This window comes from Phoca vitulina, unplaced genomic scaffold (genome assembly GCF_004348235.1).
Source record: "Phoca vitulina isolate PV1807 unplaced genomic scaffold, GSC_HSeal_1.0 scaffold31, whole genome shotgun sequence".
NCBI classification, from domain to species: Eukaryota; Metazoa; Chordata; class Mammalia; order Carnivora; family Phocidae; genus Phoca; species Phoca vitulina.
Genome location: NW_022589734.1, coordinates 11,312,894 through 11,330,785, shown reverse-complemented (window position 1 = coordinate 11,330,785; position 17,892 = coordinate 11,312,894). Strand labels below are relative to the sequence as shown.

General features: G+C 41.3%; 1 protein-coding gene across 1 annotated transcript in view; it reads left to right on the top strand.

Moving 5' to 3' along the window:
• The window catches only part of MAK (male germ cell associated kinase), a 49,884-nt gene extending 31,992 nt beyond the window's left edge, over positions 1–17,892 (top strand). The window contains exons 10-14 of the mRNA XM_032424812.1: positions 597–748; positions 7,282–7,413; positions 9,127–9,201; positions 11,614–11,733; positions 15,549–17,892. Coding sequence (XP_032280703.1) covers positions 597–748; positions 7,282–7,413; positions 9,127–9,201; positions 11,614–11,733; positions 15,549–15,703 — 634 coding nt within the window. The 3' untranslated portion in view covers positions 15,704–17,892. The remainder of the gene's footprint in view (positions 1–596; positions 749–7,281; positions 7,414–9,126; positions 9,202–11,613; positions 11,734–15,548) is intronic.

Below are 17,892 nucleotides of genomic sequence, written 5' to 3'. Positions count from 1 at the left end.
TTTTTGGAATGAGCCATTTTGAAAACCGGTAGGATTCTGGCAGTTGGTAGGACTACAGTGGGCTGAGGGAGAGGGAAAGAAGCCAGAAATGGGTGGGGCTCTTTCTAATGGAAGGGTCCCACCTGTGTCGAGGACTACCCCAGAGCAGGTGGGGGTAGCAAGAAGTTCAAAGGGCCAACCAAGTCAGTGTCGGTCTCTGAGGGGGTCCCAGGCAACCTTACTGATCAGACATTACTTTCATAGGTGAATGTGGCTATGATTATCTTCCCTTTCACCGTGTCACCCTCCACTCATAAATCCACAACTGTAGCTGTGGCCGGAAAGCTAGAAACATTATACACAGGCAATTTGCTCCTCAGTTATAAAGCTTTCTGTCACATAACGTCTAGTATTAAAAATGATTGTGTGGACGGCCCAATATCTGTTGGGGGAGAAGTTGTCATTTAGCATCCCTATCAGCAAAAGGACTCTGATGGAAACCATTTAAGTGAGCTGACCTTGCCCTTGAAAAGATGAGCAGGGGGTGGGTGAGAACACAGTAGCTGTCATCTTCACATTTTTTCACATTGTAATGCCGCCTTCTGTTGACTTTTAAGGCTTCCAGAGTCCGTACCCTCAGGCTCCAACCACTCCGCAGCAGGGGAAAATAAGAGCTTACCTGCTGCTTTTCCCCTAAAATCTGATTCTGAACTGTCAACTGCCTCAACAGCCAAACAGTACTACTTGAAGCAATCAAGATACCTTCCAGGTAAGCAGAGAAAATAAAATGTTTGCTGCCAACTAGAGTAGAGGTCAGGCTCAAGTGCCTTGGAATCTTTGCAGGAAGGGCACCCTAAGACAAAAAGCATAATCACGGTGCTCTTTACTGGCTCAGCCCGGTCACTACTTGTTCCCAAGGACTTTTCTGAGTCTCCTGCTTCTGTGAAGTGTGCTCAAGAAATGCCTTGTCAAAAATCAAGATGAGAATAGGCTTCCAAAAAATACCACTCTCGCCCACCAAAGCTATGCCTGTAAGTGTTAAATTTTGTTAAAATAATTCTGCACCCCCATTACACCGTTTCATAAAACGTGAGATTTTACACTGTGTCCTAAATGATCTGGATTATGGTTTTGAAAGATCATGGTGGGTAGAGCATACTAGGCGCTCAAGAGGGGCAAGGAGGCTGGTGGAGAGCCCACTGCGTATGTCTGGATAGAGAGGGTAATGGCTTGCTCCAGAGTGGTGAATGTGGAGACAGAAATGGGTAAAATCTCAGCGTATTTCAATAGTGGGAAGATAGGACTTGCTGATAGATCAGCATGGATAATGGTAAAGAACAGAAGGAATTAGTGTTGGGTTCTGGGTTTTTGACTTGGCGATGACTGGGGGGAATGGTGGTAACTTTAGCTGAGAAAGGGAAGATTAGGAGAGGACAGGAGGTGTGGAAGTGGAGAAACGGGAGTTGAGGTTGGGATGCCTAGCAAACATCTGAGTTGCTCTATCTAGGACGACTGATGGTGGGGAGTTTATGTTGTGCCTGTAAGCAGCATTTTCTCCTCAAAATCCACTTTAAAAAGTTTAAATTCAATGGAGTCTAAAAGGAAATCAATTTTTAAGTGACTGTGTATCTATACAGATCTATCTTTAGTCCAAAAAGAGGGAGAGATGAAGTTTTTCTTTTGTGAGCATGGCCGTTTACAGCTTTCTGAACATAGTAAACAGGCCACTGGGTTCACATGAGGAAGTATCCAGAAGCAGGCCATGGTTTTTATCTCCCAGGAGTTTGTTTGGGAAGGAGGAATAAGGAAGACAAGAGACAAGGTTGAAACTGGACTGTTAGCAAGAGATTGCTGCATGACATTTTTCTGTATACCTTTTGGGCAACCATTTAAATTTCAGTTCTAGGAATCCAGTAGAGATCCATTCCTACTGTCAATAATTGAAAGGAAAAAATGAAATTACAGAAGTCTTTAGAAATGAACAGGAGAGAAATAGGAGGCACAGCAGCTGCACAGGTTCAGCCACACATGTTGAAGAAGTTGAAGTAACAGGGAGAAGGGAGAACAAAGCCAGGCTTCTGGACTGCACTTCTCTGCTGAGTAGTAAGAAGGAAGATACTGTCCTGTCCAAGGTAGACTGAAGAGATTGGCATGAAGTTATCCAGGAAGGAGCTAAAACTATAATCCTGGGTATTTGGAGATCTGTGGATTCAGTGTTTGTTTTGTTTTAGCCTTTAGAGAGAAGGTGACCCAGCTGGTCCTTAGTGGATGAGCAGCATGTCTCTGTGCAGATGGAAGGGCAAGACATTGTGGGACCCCTGGATAGGATACACATTCATTTGAGGAGGCTGTTGATTCCTTTGTTTTATTCATTCACTCAGTAACACATATTAAGCACTTAATATGTGCAAGGTACTTAATGATCTAGGCATTGAGATATCTATGTAGCACTGAACAAGACACACAAGGTCCCTGCTCTCCAGGAGCTTCCATTCTAGTGGACAGAGAAAAGGCAAATTCACAGGTGGTGATGAGTGTTGTGGAAGCAGAGAGACGACCTGGAGTGTGGCTGCGGGGGGGCACTCCCCCATCCCCTCACCTTTGACCTGATACCAGAAGGATGAGGAGGAGGCAGGCAAGTGGGGAGCTGAGAGAAGAGGTTTTAGGTGGAGGGAACGACACTGGCTTGAGAAGTAGATCAACAGGCTGCAGATCTGGAGCTTAAAGAGTTTAGGGGAGAGAAACCAAAGGGGAGGAGGGGGAAAGCCCGCAGGGTTCAGATGATGCAGCACCTTGAGGGCAGGGGAAGGAATCTGGGGTTCTTTCCAGGTCTGACGGAGGCCTTTGAAGGAACCTCAGGAGGTAAGTGACACATGACACATGCATGAAAAAGACTCTGTGTAAAGGATGGATTGCAGCAGGGCAAGGCTGGATGCAGGGAGGCCAGCTGGAAGTGACCGGAGTCCTCCAGGGGAAAGATGATGATGACCTAGAGGGAGCTGGGCTCTTGACAGATTTTGGAAGTGGACCTGCTGATAGATGTTGGTAGAAAATAAGGGAAAAGCGAGTTTGGAGCTTGAATCCGAGCTGGATGGTGGTGCCATGCTCTGAGTTGGGGAAGAGTGGGGGGGAACAGGATTGGGTGGGAAAGAGGTGGACAGTCCTGTGCGTGGGCTGTTCTATTTGAGATGCTTGTGAAACATGTCAGTGTGGAGAGGCCACGTGGGCGGAAGGAGGGAAGAGCCAGGAACGCTGAGGAGGGACCGGGGCCAAGGAGAACAGATGTAGGAGTCCTCAGCGACTCCCAGACAGTATTTAAGTCCATGGATTGAATAGGATCACCTCCAGAGAGATTGTGAGCGGCAGACGAGGAGGAGCTGAGAAAGAGGAAAGGAAGGAGCCTGGCAGATGAGGGGGAGACCAGGCACAGGTGGTTTCCAGAGGCCAAGGGAGAGTTTACCTGAAAGAGTTTACTGCTGAGCAGTTATAAGAAGGGAGAGAAATGCCTGATAAAATTTGTCAGTGGAGAAGTTCCTGATGACCCTGGGAGTTCAGTTTCAGTCTGGAATGGTGAGGGAGAACTAGGCTGGAGTGGGTTGAAAAGTGATGAGAAGTGAGAAGTTAGCGACTGAACAGGCAGACTACTCTTAGGAGACGTTGTGCTGTGAAGAGGAGCTTAGAAACAGAGCCATACTGGAGCGGGCTCGGAGCACATCAGTGGTAGGGATTCTGGGTCTTTGGAGCTCGTTCACATATGGACAGGAATGATCGCCTACAGAAGGAGGGATTAGTCATGCAGGAGGGGAGGTGGATGCCTGAGGGAGTGAAGTCCTTAGGAAGGTGAGGAGAGTTGGAATTAAGATGATAAGAGATGGGGGGCACTTTTGAGGAAAGCAGCAAAGACACTTCCCTTGTAATCTCGATCTAGATACCTGTAGGTTTGTAAATATTTGTGTTCATACTATGAGGGAGTTCTGATCTGACTGCAAAAGCAGGGATGTAGCAAAGTTCCCAAAACACAGATTCATGGGGGATACTTTTCCCTGTTTAAAAAAAAAAAAAAAAAAAGCAGCAAATTGATATTTTCTTATCTGTACAAGGGAGCCCTCTGGTGGTGGGAAAGGCAACTGTAAATTTTTGTTAGGCTAAATGGATCCAAGGTACCCTGTTTTCGTATTTCTGCTCCCTAATGTGGTTTTCGGGGACATATTTTAGGGTATCTGAGATTGGTCTGGTCATTTCCTTTTTAAGAGAGATCTAACAGATTCTGCAAATTACTCTGGGTCAGAAGCATAGCTATAATTGAAACTTAATAAACAGACTTGAAATTAGAATTACCGTTCCCCTGTTGGCATTTTTTGTCTTGAGGATGCCCCTCTAGAGCTGGATGAGATTTGAAACTAGAATTGAGCTCAGTTCAGTCACCTGGACAAACATTTACTGAGCACCTATCATGAGCCAGCAACTACAGAGGACAGAAACCATAATAAGAAGTGATCCTTGACATTTGTGATCCAAAGTTATTTTTATAATTGAGTATTTTTAGGAAGAAAAAAAAAAGAGAATAATATCTTTGGGGGCCCTCTTTTTTTTTTTTTACCATAAATCCAAGCATAAAAGGTCTTATTAAACATCAACCTTTAGGATCATGGGAGCTCCAGAAATGTACCATATACTTTCAGGGCAGCATGACATTATACTACAAGAACTGGCAGATCTGTGACACTGGCCGTCAGGGAGAGACGCGAGAGTCATAGTTATTGACCTGCTACTGACCGGCTGTATACTGGAGCAAGACTTTGAGATTCTGTTTTCTGTTACTTACAATGGGACTGCAGTCATCTCCCGGCTCACCCTGTAAGCCTTAGGTACTTAAGTATAGCAAGGTAGTTGCAAGTAGAGCGTGCGATGCAAGTGCAAAGCATCTCTCAGAGGTGTCCTCTGGTCTCACGCCCTGCTCCTGGCACCCCGACCCCAGCGCGCACGGGAGCCGCCACGTTGGCAGGGAGAGCGGCTCCCTCCACAGCACTTTTGAAACCCTGCTCCTTCTCAAGTCCCCTTTATCACTTCTGTCCTTCCTTCCCCCACCCTGTGTCTTCAATGTCCCATGTCATTTCTACACTTGCCTTTCCTACCATATTTTCTTTTTTTTCTGTTTTGTTTTTTAAGATTTTATTTATTTGACAGAGGGAGACACAGCGAGAGAGGGAACACAAGCAGGGGGAGTGGGAGAGGGAGAAGCAGGCTTCCCGCCGAGCAGGGAGCCCGATGCGGGGCTCGATCCCAGGACCCTGGAATCATGACCTGAGCCGAAGGCAGATGCTTAATGACTGAGCCACCCAGGCGCGCCTCCTACCGTGTTTTAAATTTCTTCACAGGACACACACATCCCTACGTGATTTGACCCCTACTCCCCTCTCCAGCCTCATTTTGTGCCAGTCCCTGTTCTTTCTCTGTCTGTGGACTGTCTCCCAGGGCATCCCTACCCCGGGGCCCTGGCCTACATGCGGTCTCTTCCAGGAACACACCTTCCACCCCCTCCCGACCCCTAATCAGATTCACAGTTCAGCTTGAAATTACTATTTTTTAAAGAAAGAGTGGTGGAACTTTAAAAAAAACTTGCTTCTGTTATTTGCCTGCCCCCTCAGCACCAGATTCTTTAAACAGTTTACACAGCGCTCATTACCTATTTATAACTTTTAATGTCTCCCTTCCCATTAGAGTAGATTATAAGAGCCAAAAGAGTAGAAACTAGTCTGCTGTGGTCACCACTTTTTGTCCAACGCCACTCACACTACCTGGCATGTGATAGGTGCTCAGTAAATATTTGCTAACTGATTTAATCTCCTCTGAGGCAAGGGATGATGGATATTCATTTCTACCTCTATCTATCACAGTGTTTGCTATATAGAAGGTGCCCAGTAAACACTTGTAAACTAACATGTAAATGACTTAACAGTCTAGATTGTGTCTATCTCCAACAAATCTGGAATCTTTAAAAAGACAGAATTAAAGCAATTATCTTTGCTAATGGATATATTTACTTAAAAAAACTGTTTAGGGATATCACAAGGCTAACTGGATTAACAAAATAATTTAGGTACTCAAGAGCCCATTCTTTGTTGAACTACACTTATGAAAACAGTTCATTTAAGTGATTTTTAGTTTGTCCCCCTACCTTGCCCTTTCTTTTGGGGGTAAGGGATTTTTTTTTTGGTGAAGATTTTTTCATATGAGTTATTGCTGTCTTCTTTAGTAAGTGCATCTTCTTTATTGTCAGGTAATTGCCTACTATAGTTCAATTTGTAAGTGTTTTATCAGAAACCAAAATCCGTAAGGAGCTATATGGCATAAGAAAGGCAAATTATTTACCTGGAGGAGTGTTTCACTAGAGAACTGGTGACCAGTAACCTTGAGTTACAGAACAACCTGGCTTTTGTCTGGCTTCAAAACGAGGGATATTATTATATGTCTCATAAATGGGAAACTTTGCTAAGGAGTTCACTCTGTGAAAAGCAAGAGCTCATCCCACCTGGAAAGAATTGCTAACTTCCTACATTAATGGTAGTCCTCAGTGAGGATTTTCCTTGTATTAGCTTAAGAAAACACTCCATGTACAACCCAGAGGCTTCCACTGTGTGATGTCTTTACCATCCTGTATGTTGCATCCAATTTATTGTCAGTAAAAAGAAAGCAAGTTCAGGAAGTTTTCAAATCTCTTAAAAAGTAAGTTAAAACACCACCCTTTGACCACTAGTACCAAAGTTCAAAGTTGACTCCATGTGTCACAGATTTCAGAAAATCATAAATACTTTGTTTAGACTTTCCTATGTCTTATTTACAAATAAGCTTCACAGATAGATCTTGACACATCTACTTCCAAACTCTCAGTTCCCCTGAGTTCTTGGTCACACGTCTGTTTTCCTGGCCACAGTAAGTGTTCCTCCAGGGTCTGCCCCAGAGTTCATACTGAAAACAAGTAAATGACAAGGAAATATCTTTTTGAAGAAAATTTGGGTACCACCTCCATTTTTACAAGACATTTAGCAAGAAATGTCCAATGTTTAACTATTATTACTTGTATGATAGAAAACACCTTATGTTTATAAAATACACTGTGAGGATTCCAGGTTATTGGAAGTATTCCAGGTGAAAGCAGTTATCTGCTATATTGCAACATAAATTTATTTCCATTCTCCTCCTCCATGTTATTTCTGATCCTCATTTGAATGTATTATATATTTTTCCTTCAAGTTAATGACCACACGCTAACCTCTGAAATGACTGTTTTGCTCTTCTAAGGTGTAAATCCCAAGAATGTGTCCTTGGTAGCCAGTGGAAAGGATATAAACTCATATACATGGAGTAATCAGTTATTTCCTAAGTCATTGGGACCCATGGGGGCAGAACTTGCTTTCAAAAGGAGTAATGCAGGTAAAGCAAAAATACATTTAAAGTATAAATTTACATTGTTTTCCTTCTGCAGATTTTTACTTTTAACTACATTGCAGCTGCCTCTTCCAACTGAGATAACTTTGAGGGTACACAAAAGTCTTCTAACTGGTACTTGAGCACAGATAATTTTAAGGCAATCAATTTGCCAGATCTCAACTTCCATATGGATTCTGTCCTAATAAATGCATCTCCCTGAGCAATGGGTCTCTATTCTCCTACTTTACAAAAGAAAAGACAAATTCTGTTTATTAGGGTGTGTTTCCTGTTCCCCAAAATATAAAAATCTCTGGGGTGCCAGTCAGAGAGACAGTTTCATATGTTGGGATCAATGTCGAGAACGTGAGTAACTCTGATGATTGGGGAACAGAGCCTGTTTAAGTCGCGTGGTTTCCAGTTCTTAGCCTTCAAAAAATTGAAGGAGAGCCTAATTGAATTATTAGCTGACAGATAATGAAAACTCATTTTCAAACTCACTGTATGATTTTTGATCTAGAACTCTGAAAAGAGTTCAAAGCCTGTTGTGACAAAGCTGTAACAGAACACCTTTCGTTAACCAAGGTTTCTCAGTGCTCCAAAAAGGAACAAGAGAAAAAAGGAATAGGATTGGTGCTGAAACTTGATTTTAGCAATAAGCAATACTCATTTGTGGATACATGGGCAGCCTGAAAAGGTGCCATCTTTCTCAGTGAGATAAATTTCTCTAAAAAACAATGCCTTTTAATGTTCAGTAATCAAAATTTATAGTACTCATCTGTTTTGATTAATTATATACAATGAATTGTTGTAATTATAACTAAACTAATCTAGAAAAAAAAGTATTTTAACATACTTATGGTTATAAGAAATTTTTTTAAAGGTTTCAACTTAAACATACTTTTCAGCGGTCAACTTAAAGACTTTTAAGCCTAAAATTATATTTGGATAAAATTTGGGAGTTGACATGAATGAAAATAAAATTTTAGAGAGAAATGAGATTAATGTGAAATTTCCAACTGTTAGAAAGGAATATATTCATGTGTATTTTGTAAGTCAGTATTGGTAGGCATAAAACCACCATGGTATTTAGATTCCATGGCTTATAGTTAAAGCAGAGATGTTAACAGTTTTATTTTTAAATGTCTATGATTACAATATGCTACAAATGACAACTTTACAAACTATAAAACTTATAATGAAAAATTTTACATATCAGTTTAAAGTGTGTGAAGAAGTAAAGAGTTCTTTTAAAAAAATAGATAGATAGATGGATGGTATTGGTCCAAAAAAAATGTGAGATCACAGATGTAGCAAGTGAGTAGTCTACTGGGGTATTCTGATGTGACACTAACACACTCTGGACATTTTAAGTTTTCCAGATGCTCTGAGGATTCAATTTATCTATTTAATAGTGCTGAGGTATCAAACACTGCAGCACTGTAATTTATTTACTTATTTTTTCCACTATTTTAAAGTAATAGTCACTGAACCAGCTGGTTAAGTACAAATAAGTTTAAATGATCACACTACAACTTTGCGTCTCGGGGGAATGTATAATTGACTGGCATCAAATGAAAGCTGTGACCACACATGAGAACAGTTTCTCATGTTAAGGGTTCTTCCTGATTTTTTCATGAATCATCTAACCATTGTTTCTCTGCTTTTCCTAAAACATTCTTCTTATTCATTCTTTCTTTCCACTTGCCTTCTCTTCAGAGGAAAGCATAATTAAACCAATTGAAAAACTATCATGCAATGAAAGTTTTCCTGAAAAATTAGAGGACCCACAAGGTAATTTCTGGGCATTCTAGATGAGTACAACTTGTTCTTTGAATATCTTCTCCAATTTTCTTTTCCACATTTGCCCTGAATCCTGTCATACAAGGCCACTATGAAGGCCAACCAAGGTCACCTGCTTTTAGAAGTCAGACCAGGGCTGGGAGATAGAGAAGCATTCCACGACATCAAAAACACCTTTCTTCAGTAGTCGGGATTCTAAGACTAACTTGCTCTCAAAAAGCCCTAGGTTCATCTTCTTAAGTCAATATTGACAATTTATATAAATGAAGCAAATCTACTGAGAATAAGAATTAAAAGAATATTTTCTAATTTTGTAATCAATATTCCTGGAAAACCTTTTTTAAAGTTCTGAAACTCATTTCTTACGCAGTAACCATCATTTAAAATTTAATCAGGTTAATAGAGATGGTGGCTTTCCTAGAGTTTCATTGTTGCTGGTTTAAACAGTGCTAACTATTGGCTCCAGCCTAAAAATTCACAGCTCACAAGGTACTTCAAAAATAGTAAGCCAAAATAATGCATTTTCTGTGCATTTTTCCTTAGCAACCTTCTCCCTGCAGCCTATGAACTGCTCAGCACATGGCTTTTACAATCTGATATATCTCCATTCCCCATTCTGTCACTCAGTAGCCTTGGGACTGTGGACAAGTCGGTTAGGCTCCCTAAGTCAGTTTCCCCATCTAGAAAATGGAGGACGTGATATTTACCAGGGTATTATTATATAATCGTCCCTAGGACTTCTGTCACAGTAAGCACGTAGCGTCTGCTCTGAGGAGGAGGAGGAGGGCTACAGCAATGTTCTGACGCTGCCATTGAATGTGATCACTGCATGAACTTCCTTTCAAAACTCTTTTGACGTAAAGGGCTGATTAGTGATTCAGAAATGGGTACTCGGGGCTAAAAGAAAGGTCAAATTAGGCAGCTATGCTTATGCAGAATTCGATAGTGCTAAAAACTGCAGCAACTGATGTGTTCACCGTATAAAGTCTCACTTCTGTGATGACACTGCTGTTTGGCATTTGCTTGTTCAAGAGCACACACTTACTGAGGGCCTCCTGTGCACAGCGCTGTGAGAGACATCAGGGACAAGAAGTTCAGAGGCCAGACTTGTGAACCAGTAACACTGGAAGAACTGCTTCAGTCATAGCTGCCAAACAAGCAGTTCTTCGAAACCACCATCATGATCAGAGCCCTGTTCCACCTCCTTGCTGACTAACGTGTCTCCTTTCCTGCACAGTGAGGCTCCTTGAAAGAAATTATATTCCTTTTCCTCTTATTTCCAGTTTGCTCCTCAACGCACTGTGGTCTGTCCTCAGCTGGCCTCAGGCCACTGAAACCGCTCCTGCCAGGTCCTGACATGATCTAGTGGCCAGATCCCACAGCCATGCTAATCCCATCAGATCTCTGCCACCTTTGGTTTTCCTTCTTTCTTCACACACTGTGTTCTCCTGGATGTTCAGACCCTGCTCCTGTGATCTACCCTCTCTATCCCCTCTCCTCCATGGGGTCCTTTTCTTTCCTGTCCCTGAATGCTGGTGTTCCCTGGGCCTCTGTTCCGGATCTTTGCACATCCCACAATCCCTCTGAGCCCCTCCATACCTTGCTAATTCCCTATCTCCAGGCCGGCTCGACCACTACAACTCCAATATCCCACAGGTACGATGTCTTTCCAACAAACCAGTTGCTGTTCTTAGTCACCTAAGATACAAACTGAGGGGTTTATATTCCTCTTTCCCTACCCCTCCTACCCTATACACCCACTCAGTTCTCTTCTCCATTGCCTCCGTGACTCCCTTAGTTCACTCTCATACTCTCATTTCAGCTCTAGCAATGACCTTTAGTTTTTCCCCCTTTAGCCCATCACTCTATTGGCCCCAGGTTGATCATTCACTAACAGTGATGAGGATGAGGATGATGAGAGCTGACATTTACTGAACACCAGATTCTATGCTAAGTACTTGCATGCATTTCATTAAATCTCTACAGCAACCCCATGAGAACAGGTGCAGTTACTATAGTGATTTTGCAGAACGAAGAAAAGCCCAGAGAGCACTGCAGGGATGGGGGCTTCCTGGCAGGAAACACACTTAGATTAAGAGTGGGAGTCATAAAAAAAAACTGGTATGTTCAGGGCCAACAGCCTTGGGTTCACATTCTAGCTTGGTCACTTACCGTGATCATTTAGGCAAGTTCTAAGAGCCACAAGGTGTGGATAAAATAGGCATCTAAAAGGGTTGTTATATGGCCTGAATAGGATTATCTGCAAAGCTATAATGCAGCACTTGAAATAGAGTCGATACTCGAAAAACAGAATCTGGAATTAGGAGGGGTGTAATATTCGTTACTCTGTGGTGCTTTAAAATATTCACCTTCTGACTATGCAACTTTATGATACCTCACTAGGAAATCTTGGAAGTTATGCTACTTACAACCAGTCGGGATATATTCCTTCCTTTCTCAAAAAAGAAGTGGGGTCAGCTGGCCAGAGGATACACTTCGCGCCTCTTGGTGCAACAACCTCAGGTAAGGACAACTTTATAGTTTTTGAGATTTCTGATCAGAAAGGAGCTCTAAATTTATACCATCACTTTCCCCAAGTGAAGACTTTTAAATTAGCCTCACCTTATTAACACAGTGCTGATCATTTTTGGCAAAATGTCCTTTCTTCTTCTGAAGATATGGTTTGAGGGTCTGTCATAAGAGCTACCTCTAGTTAAGTGGTTCCTCTCTGCCAGGCACACATTACGCCATTTAATCTTCGCAGGACTGGATGAGGTAGCCCTTCTACGGAGGAGGAAACTGACATGAAGTGGTTTAGTTAGGGTCACACAGCTGGTAAACGGTGGGGCTGGGAGAGCAACTGGGTCTGTGTAATTCCAAGGACCATGCCGTGCTAGCCAGCAAGATGGAAGATGGCATTCTTCAGAGCTTCCCACCTAGCACAGAGGGAAAGGTTAATAAATGCTGAGACACTGTCCGTGTGCCACTTCACAGGCAGTCCCTCTGCAGTTCCCTTGTATTGAACTGAATGGTGGCGGGACTTCCACACCCTGTGCTTGCTTTGCAACAGTAGTAGGTGGTGAAGGGCTGATTCCTCCGCCCTCCAGTGATGACCAGTGAGGGTGCTTCCTCTGCGGTAGTGTGGCATGACAGCCACGTTCAGGGGTGTGCTCTTGAAAATCAGAGTCATGATTCTGTACTTGAGCTTGACTAGATCTGGCTATGAACGTTCTGGAAATTATTCTAACCTAAAATAGAGGTCCTCATGAAAGCACCTAAAGTTAAAGGCTAAGGCAGATAGTCAGAAGTTTGGTAAGATACAAAGCTGTAGTGTAATATCAAAGTCCATTCAAAAAGTAATCTTGCAACATGTCCTAGCCAGGAGCTCAACTTAAAACTCCTGACTTGAGCTGCCAGTTTTTAAAGTTCACACTGTTGGAGCTAAAACTGTAAAAAGCACTGGACTTCTATAATTTACAATCTCTTACCACAGAGTAGAACTGGTAAGTAGTACTCAGTTACCTTATCTGTGAAAAGAATTGCTTCCTTATCCCTCTGCTGCAACAAAATATGTAAGCGAACACTTGATATACAGCAATGATTTTTTTTTTTTAAGCCTCAAGTATTTTAATCCAGCCTTAGAGTAAGTCACCAGCCATGGCTTAGGAGCAATTTTTAAAATAAAAGCGGAAAATCATAATGTTTCAAATTATTTTGTTATCTGAGTACCTGCTCTGACAAAGTGAAAGTGGGTATTTTTAAAACTATTTTTGTAAGATATTGAAGACCTTTACATATTAAGTATTGTCAGATTAGCATGCATAGTCCTGTTTACATTTTTTTAGTAAATGCTTTCTCCTAACTTTTCATCTCTTCATTTACCCTGCTCATCAGATTTTCCAACAGATGGTGATAGGAGGAAGGGTAGAAAAAAGAAGTAAATATTAATCACTCTCAAGTGGTCAGTGCAAATCCTTAGGAAAACACTGTTCTGTACGAGATGTGTCTTCCAGTACTCCCACTTGTGTGGCAGTTCCCCACAAGAAAATAAAACCAGGTCATTACCGTATTTACTCAACTATTTCCCCTTCTCTTGTAGCCTGCCTCCCTCTCTGCTCCTCCTTGTCCTTACCCTTATGTTTTGAGAAAAAAAATCAAATTAATTTCTTCCAGCTTTCCCATGTAATCTCTCATCCCAGACTTCCTAACACCTCCTTCTCCCCTTGCTCTGATGGTAACAAGGACTTTGAGGAGGGACTTCTTTCCTAGATAGCCACCCTTCACCAGGGCAGGGAGGGCCCTGATCTAAGTGCGCTACATTCATGAACTCGACTGCAGAAGGTACTATTATCATCTCTGTTTTATAGAGGTTTTATTTCTTGCTAAAAGTGACACAGTGGTGGCACTGATTAAATTCTTAACTAAAGAACACCTTTCCTTTAGCAAACATTTTCTACAAGAAGTCAAATGCCGATAGGACACATGTGGCTTTTAAAATAAATGCACAGCAAATCTTAGAGGGCTGTCTGCCCCATGCTCAGGAGGTATGGGGCCTGGTCTGGCTAAGACACAAAAGCATTTCTTGCTCTGCCACGAGATCTCAGCTCCTTTGTGGGCTACTAAGTTCTTCACCAAGGGTGCTTGAAACCTAAAACTATTATCTCTCAGACAGGAATCCTAAATGCCAGCACTATACCCTTCTTGGCAAAATGATTCCCTCTTCAAAGAAGGTTTTAAAAGTATTTGCCTGGACAAGGTTTCTCTCAAATGCATTTAGGACTTGATGGAGCTATGTCATCACCTGGAGAAAAGCTGTTACTCCCCAAATCCCTCATTTTGTACCCCAAGGGCCTCACCCTATTAGCTGAAGGGGTTCTCTGAATCACCAGGGCTTATGGCCTCTCCCATCTCCCTCCCCTCCCACCCTCCCACATGCGCTCTCCTCCACGCCCGGTACCATTCTGGCCTGCAGACCTCAGGTGTGGGTTCACAAATTTAACACACTGGTGCTTTTCTACACTCCCATGGGTTAGAACTAAAGGGCCATTCCTGGAAAACTTGGTTAGCGGTTTAACCGGTTTTTCCTTAACAGTTAAGGGCTGACTGGCTCTTCTAAACACTTTGTCCCTGCCTCATTAGGTAGCTTTTTATTGGCTTTAACCTGGAGAATTTTAAACCTGGTAAGAGTGAAAGGATAGGACAGGGTGACTGTCCCCAGGGCAGTTCCTCACTTAAGGCTATGTTCCCGTTAGGCTGAGGTCAGCAGCACACTGGACCCACACTGCTCCTGTAATTTCCCCTCCGCTCCCAGTTTTACAGAGAAAGTATATATATAAACACCACCACCACCACCACCACCACCACCACCCAGGGAAACCACACAAGTGAATACAGTATAGTGCTAGGTGTACAAAACGGCTAGACTCGTTTCAAAATTGAAACTTAAGAGTTTAATCCAAGAGTGACAGCCACCACACAGTGTGGAAGGATGGAAAGATCAAACATCCCTCTTTAGAAAGAATACCTGATAATCAGCTGTAAATGTGAAGTGAGGGCGAGTGAGGAAGGACTGGAGAAGAGATTGAAGTTCTCTGTAAAATGATTTACTGCTTTGTCATTTGAGATGTTTAAGCAAGTTTGGCTTGTAAATTGTCTAGATAACAACAAATATTTAACAAATTAAAATTTCACAAATATTTAATCAGCCAAATGTATGAATAAAACAAACCTTATGAAGAAAGGTTTGGAATCTTAGGAATGGCTCACCTTTTAAAGGAATTCTGTTTTCACCCATCATTTTCCCACTTAAAATAATGAAGTTTCCTACCTCTAAAAACCCCATTTTCATGTAAGAAATCTATGATGGGATCCCATCCGTGCAGCTCCATAAAGCCGAACCTATAAGATTCATAATTACAAATAAATTTTCTGTAGTGGGTTTTACACTTGAACATTAGTCAGATGTAACCACTGTGTGATTTTACAAAGTCACTGACACTGCGGGTATTGCCTGCTGAACCTGAACCAAGAATTTTCTTGGTCACCCTGGTCGATGTTGCCTACCTAAATGTGTTAAAGGCATTTGAGTGAACCCAAAAAAGAAACAGTAGCAGTATCAGAACTGTAAACCAGAAATATTGGCTCTTAAGCTACTGAGAATTCTGTATCAACATGAATTTTTCATTTTAATATTTAAAAAAAAAATCTTAGAAACCACTGAACTAATCTTTTAAAAATAAACTCTAGACTTCCCCATAAAATAAAAAGATAAATTGCTTGATTTTAAATCTGATAATCAAATGAATAAAATTCTATCTTCCAATTCTCATTTCTTCCAGAACATACCTGGAACACAAAACCTGGTCGGGGGCAGTTTTCAGGACCTACTTACAATCCTACAGCCAAGAATCTAAATATTGTGAACCGTGCACAGCCAGTTCATTCGGTGCATGGAAGGACAGACTGGGTGGCCAAGTACGGCGGCCACCGGTAGGAGTCTCGTGTGAAGCCCCACAGCATTGCTCCATGGAATCCGTGCAAGTCCCCTGACCCTGGGAAATGTCTACAGATGTCTATTTCTACTGAGTTCTGGAAGAAATATGCAGTAGTGGGTACTCTGAAGAGCAAAAACCATCTCCTTTTTCTTTCCTAGAAATGAAATGCATTTTCTTAACATCAATTGCCCACAGTGCTGATATATGGGTAGGACTTTACAAAGTATTGAATAAATTATTTGCCAAAGCATCAAGTATTTGATCTACAAATTAATAGTTACTAAGTATGATAAGAATCTTTTTTTAAAAAGGCCTTCAAAAAGTGTTTAGAGTGTTTTAGTTTTCATCTGTTATTTGCAAAATTAATTTAACATTTCATCAGCTGGCCTCAAAGGTTTGTTTTTTATAGCAATTAGGTAGACTTCTGTAGGCTGTCAGTTACGGTTCTTATTTGGCTAAGGCTCTACCCTACCAGTTTGGCAATGGCAAAATATGCTCATTTGTCATATGCTTTTCTAATTATGGAAGCGACGGTAATTCCATCTTGAGCAGGATATCTTTCTTAGGAATAAATTTATCTTTAACATAAAGATCTCAATATTATGTCACCCAATTTTAGTGGAGAGTCTGTTGTTTGATTTTGACCAACACAAATCCCGTGAATTCATGGTGACTGTCAAACCCAATGGCCTGAAGACTCCTAAATCAACCAAGTCAAGGTTCTCTCATCTTCACATCATTAAGAAAATTCTTGAAACTGTGACGTGTGTTCATCAGACTTCCAAAATACTTTGCTTCCATGTTCCTACTAGACACAAAAATGAGGTGTGCCAGCTTGTGCCCCAAAGCAAACTCTTGCTGCTGCAGATCACTGACCTGGCTCTGACCTTGACATTTACTCTGAAGAGCAAATGCATTCAGTTGCTATAGCAGTGATTTCACTTAGTACAATTTTTTTTGTTTTAATTTCTAAACTGGTACCTAAAATATTTTGACATTTGAACTTGGGACTACTCTATTTAAACCTGCCATTTTATGGACTGGACATTAGTACCATATATTCTTTTTAAAGAATAATAATGTTATCAACTGCTATTTTTATGTATTTTCTGACTTTGTAACAAATGCTAATGTAATTGGTGGACATCTTGTATCTTGTGGACATTATCCAAAGACATCATAAAATGATAGTAATATGGTATTTTTGTATAGAAGATTCAGCTCACCTTGTTGAAAAATGTTAAAATCTGAAGTTATTTATGTTGATGGTAATGGTTATATATATTTGTACAGTTTTCATTAATGTCTTAAAGCTAAAAACTTATTTTGTGTTGCTAGGAAGCTTTTATACTTCTCAATAGATATTAAAATAAATATGGTTAATTGGTGTGTTTTCTTTATACTTTTAAACTTTATACTTATACTCTGAGGGCTATTTGTCGTTTTCATTATAGACTTTTGTTTTTCTAGCAGTTTTAGGTTTATGGAAAAATTCATTGGAAAAGTACAGTTTCCATATACCCCCCTTCAGACCCCTTCCCCAAGTTTCCCTATTATTAACATCTTACACTAGAATTGAACACTTGCTGTAACTGATGAGCCAGGATCAGTACTTTAGTCCACAGTTTACATTAGGGTTCATGCTTTGTGTTGTATATTCTGTGGGTTTTGACAAAATACATAAGGGCATGTATCCACCATTACAGTATCCTAGAGATTAGTTTCATTGCCCTAAAAATCCTGTGTTCTACCCATTTATCCTTCTCTCCCGCCCCCCAAACCTCTGGCAAACGCCAATCTTTTCATCACCACCACCGTGCTCAGGTTCCAGAATGTCATGTAGCTGGAATCATACACCGGCTTCTTTCACTTACCAAGATGCATTTTAAGTTTCTTCCATGTCTTTTCTTAGCGCAATAGCTCATGTCTGTTTATTGCTAACTAATATTTCATTGTATACATGCACCACAGTTTATTTATCCATTCACCTACTGAAGAATATCTTGTTTTCAAGTCTGGGCAATTATGAATAAAGCTGCTCACCCCAGTAGCAATAAGCATATCTAGCATCCAGATCTTGATTTCTAATACCATTGTCCAGTAAAGGAACCAGGGCTTTCTGGAGAGATGGCAGATTCCAGTACTGAGCATGAAATACACAAGCTGATACTAGAGATCTTAAGAGTGC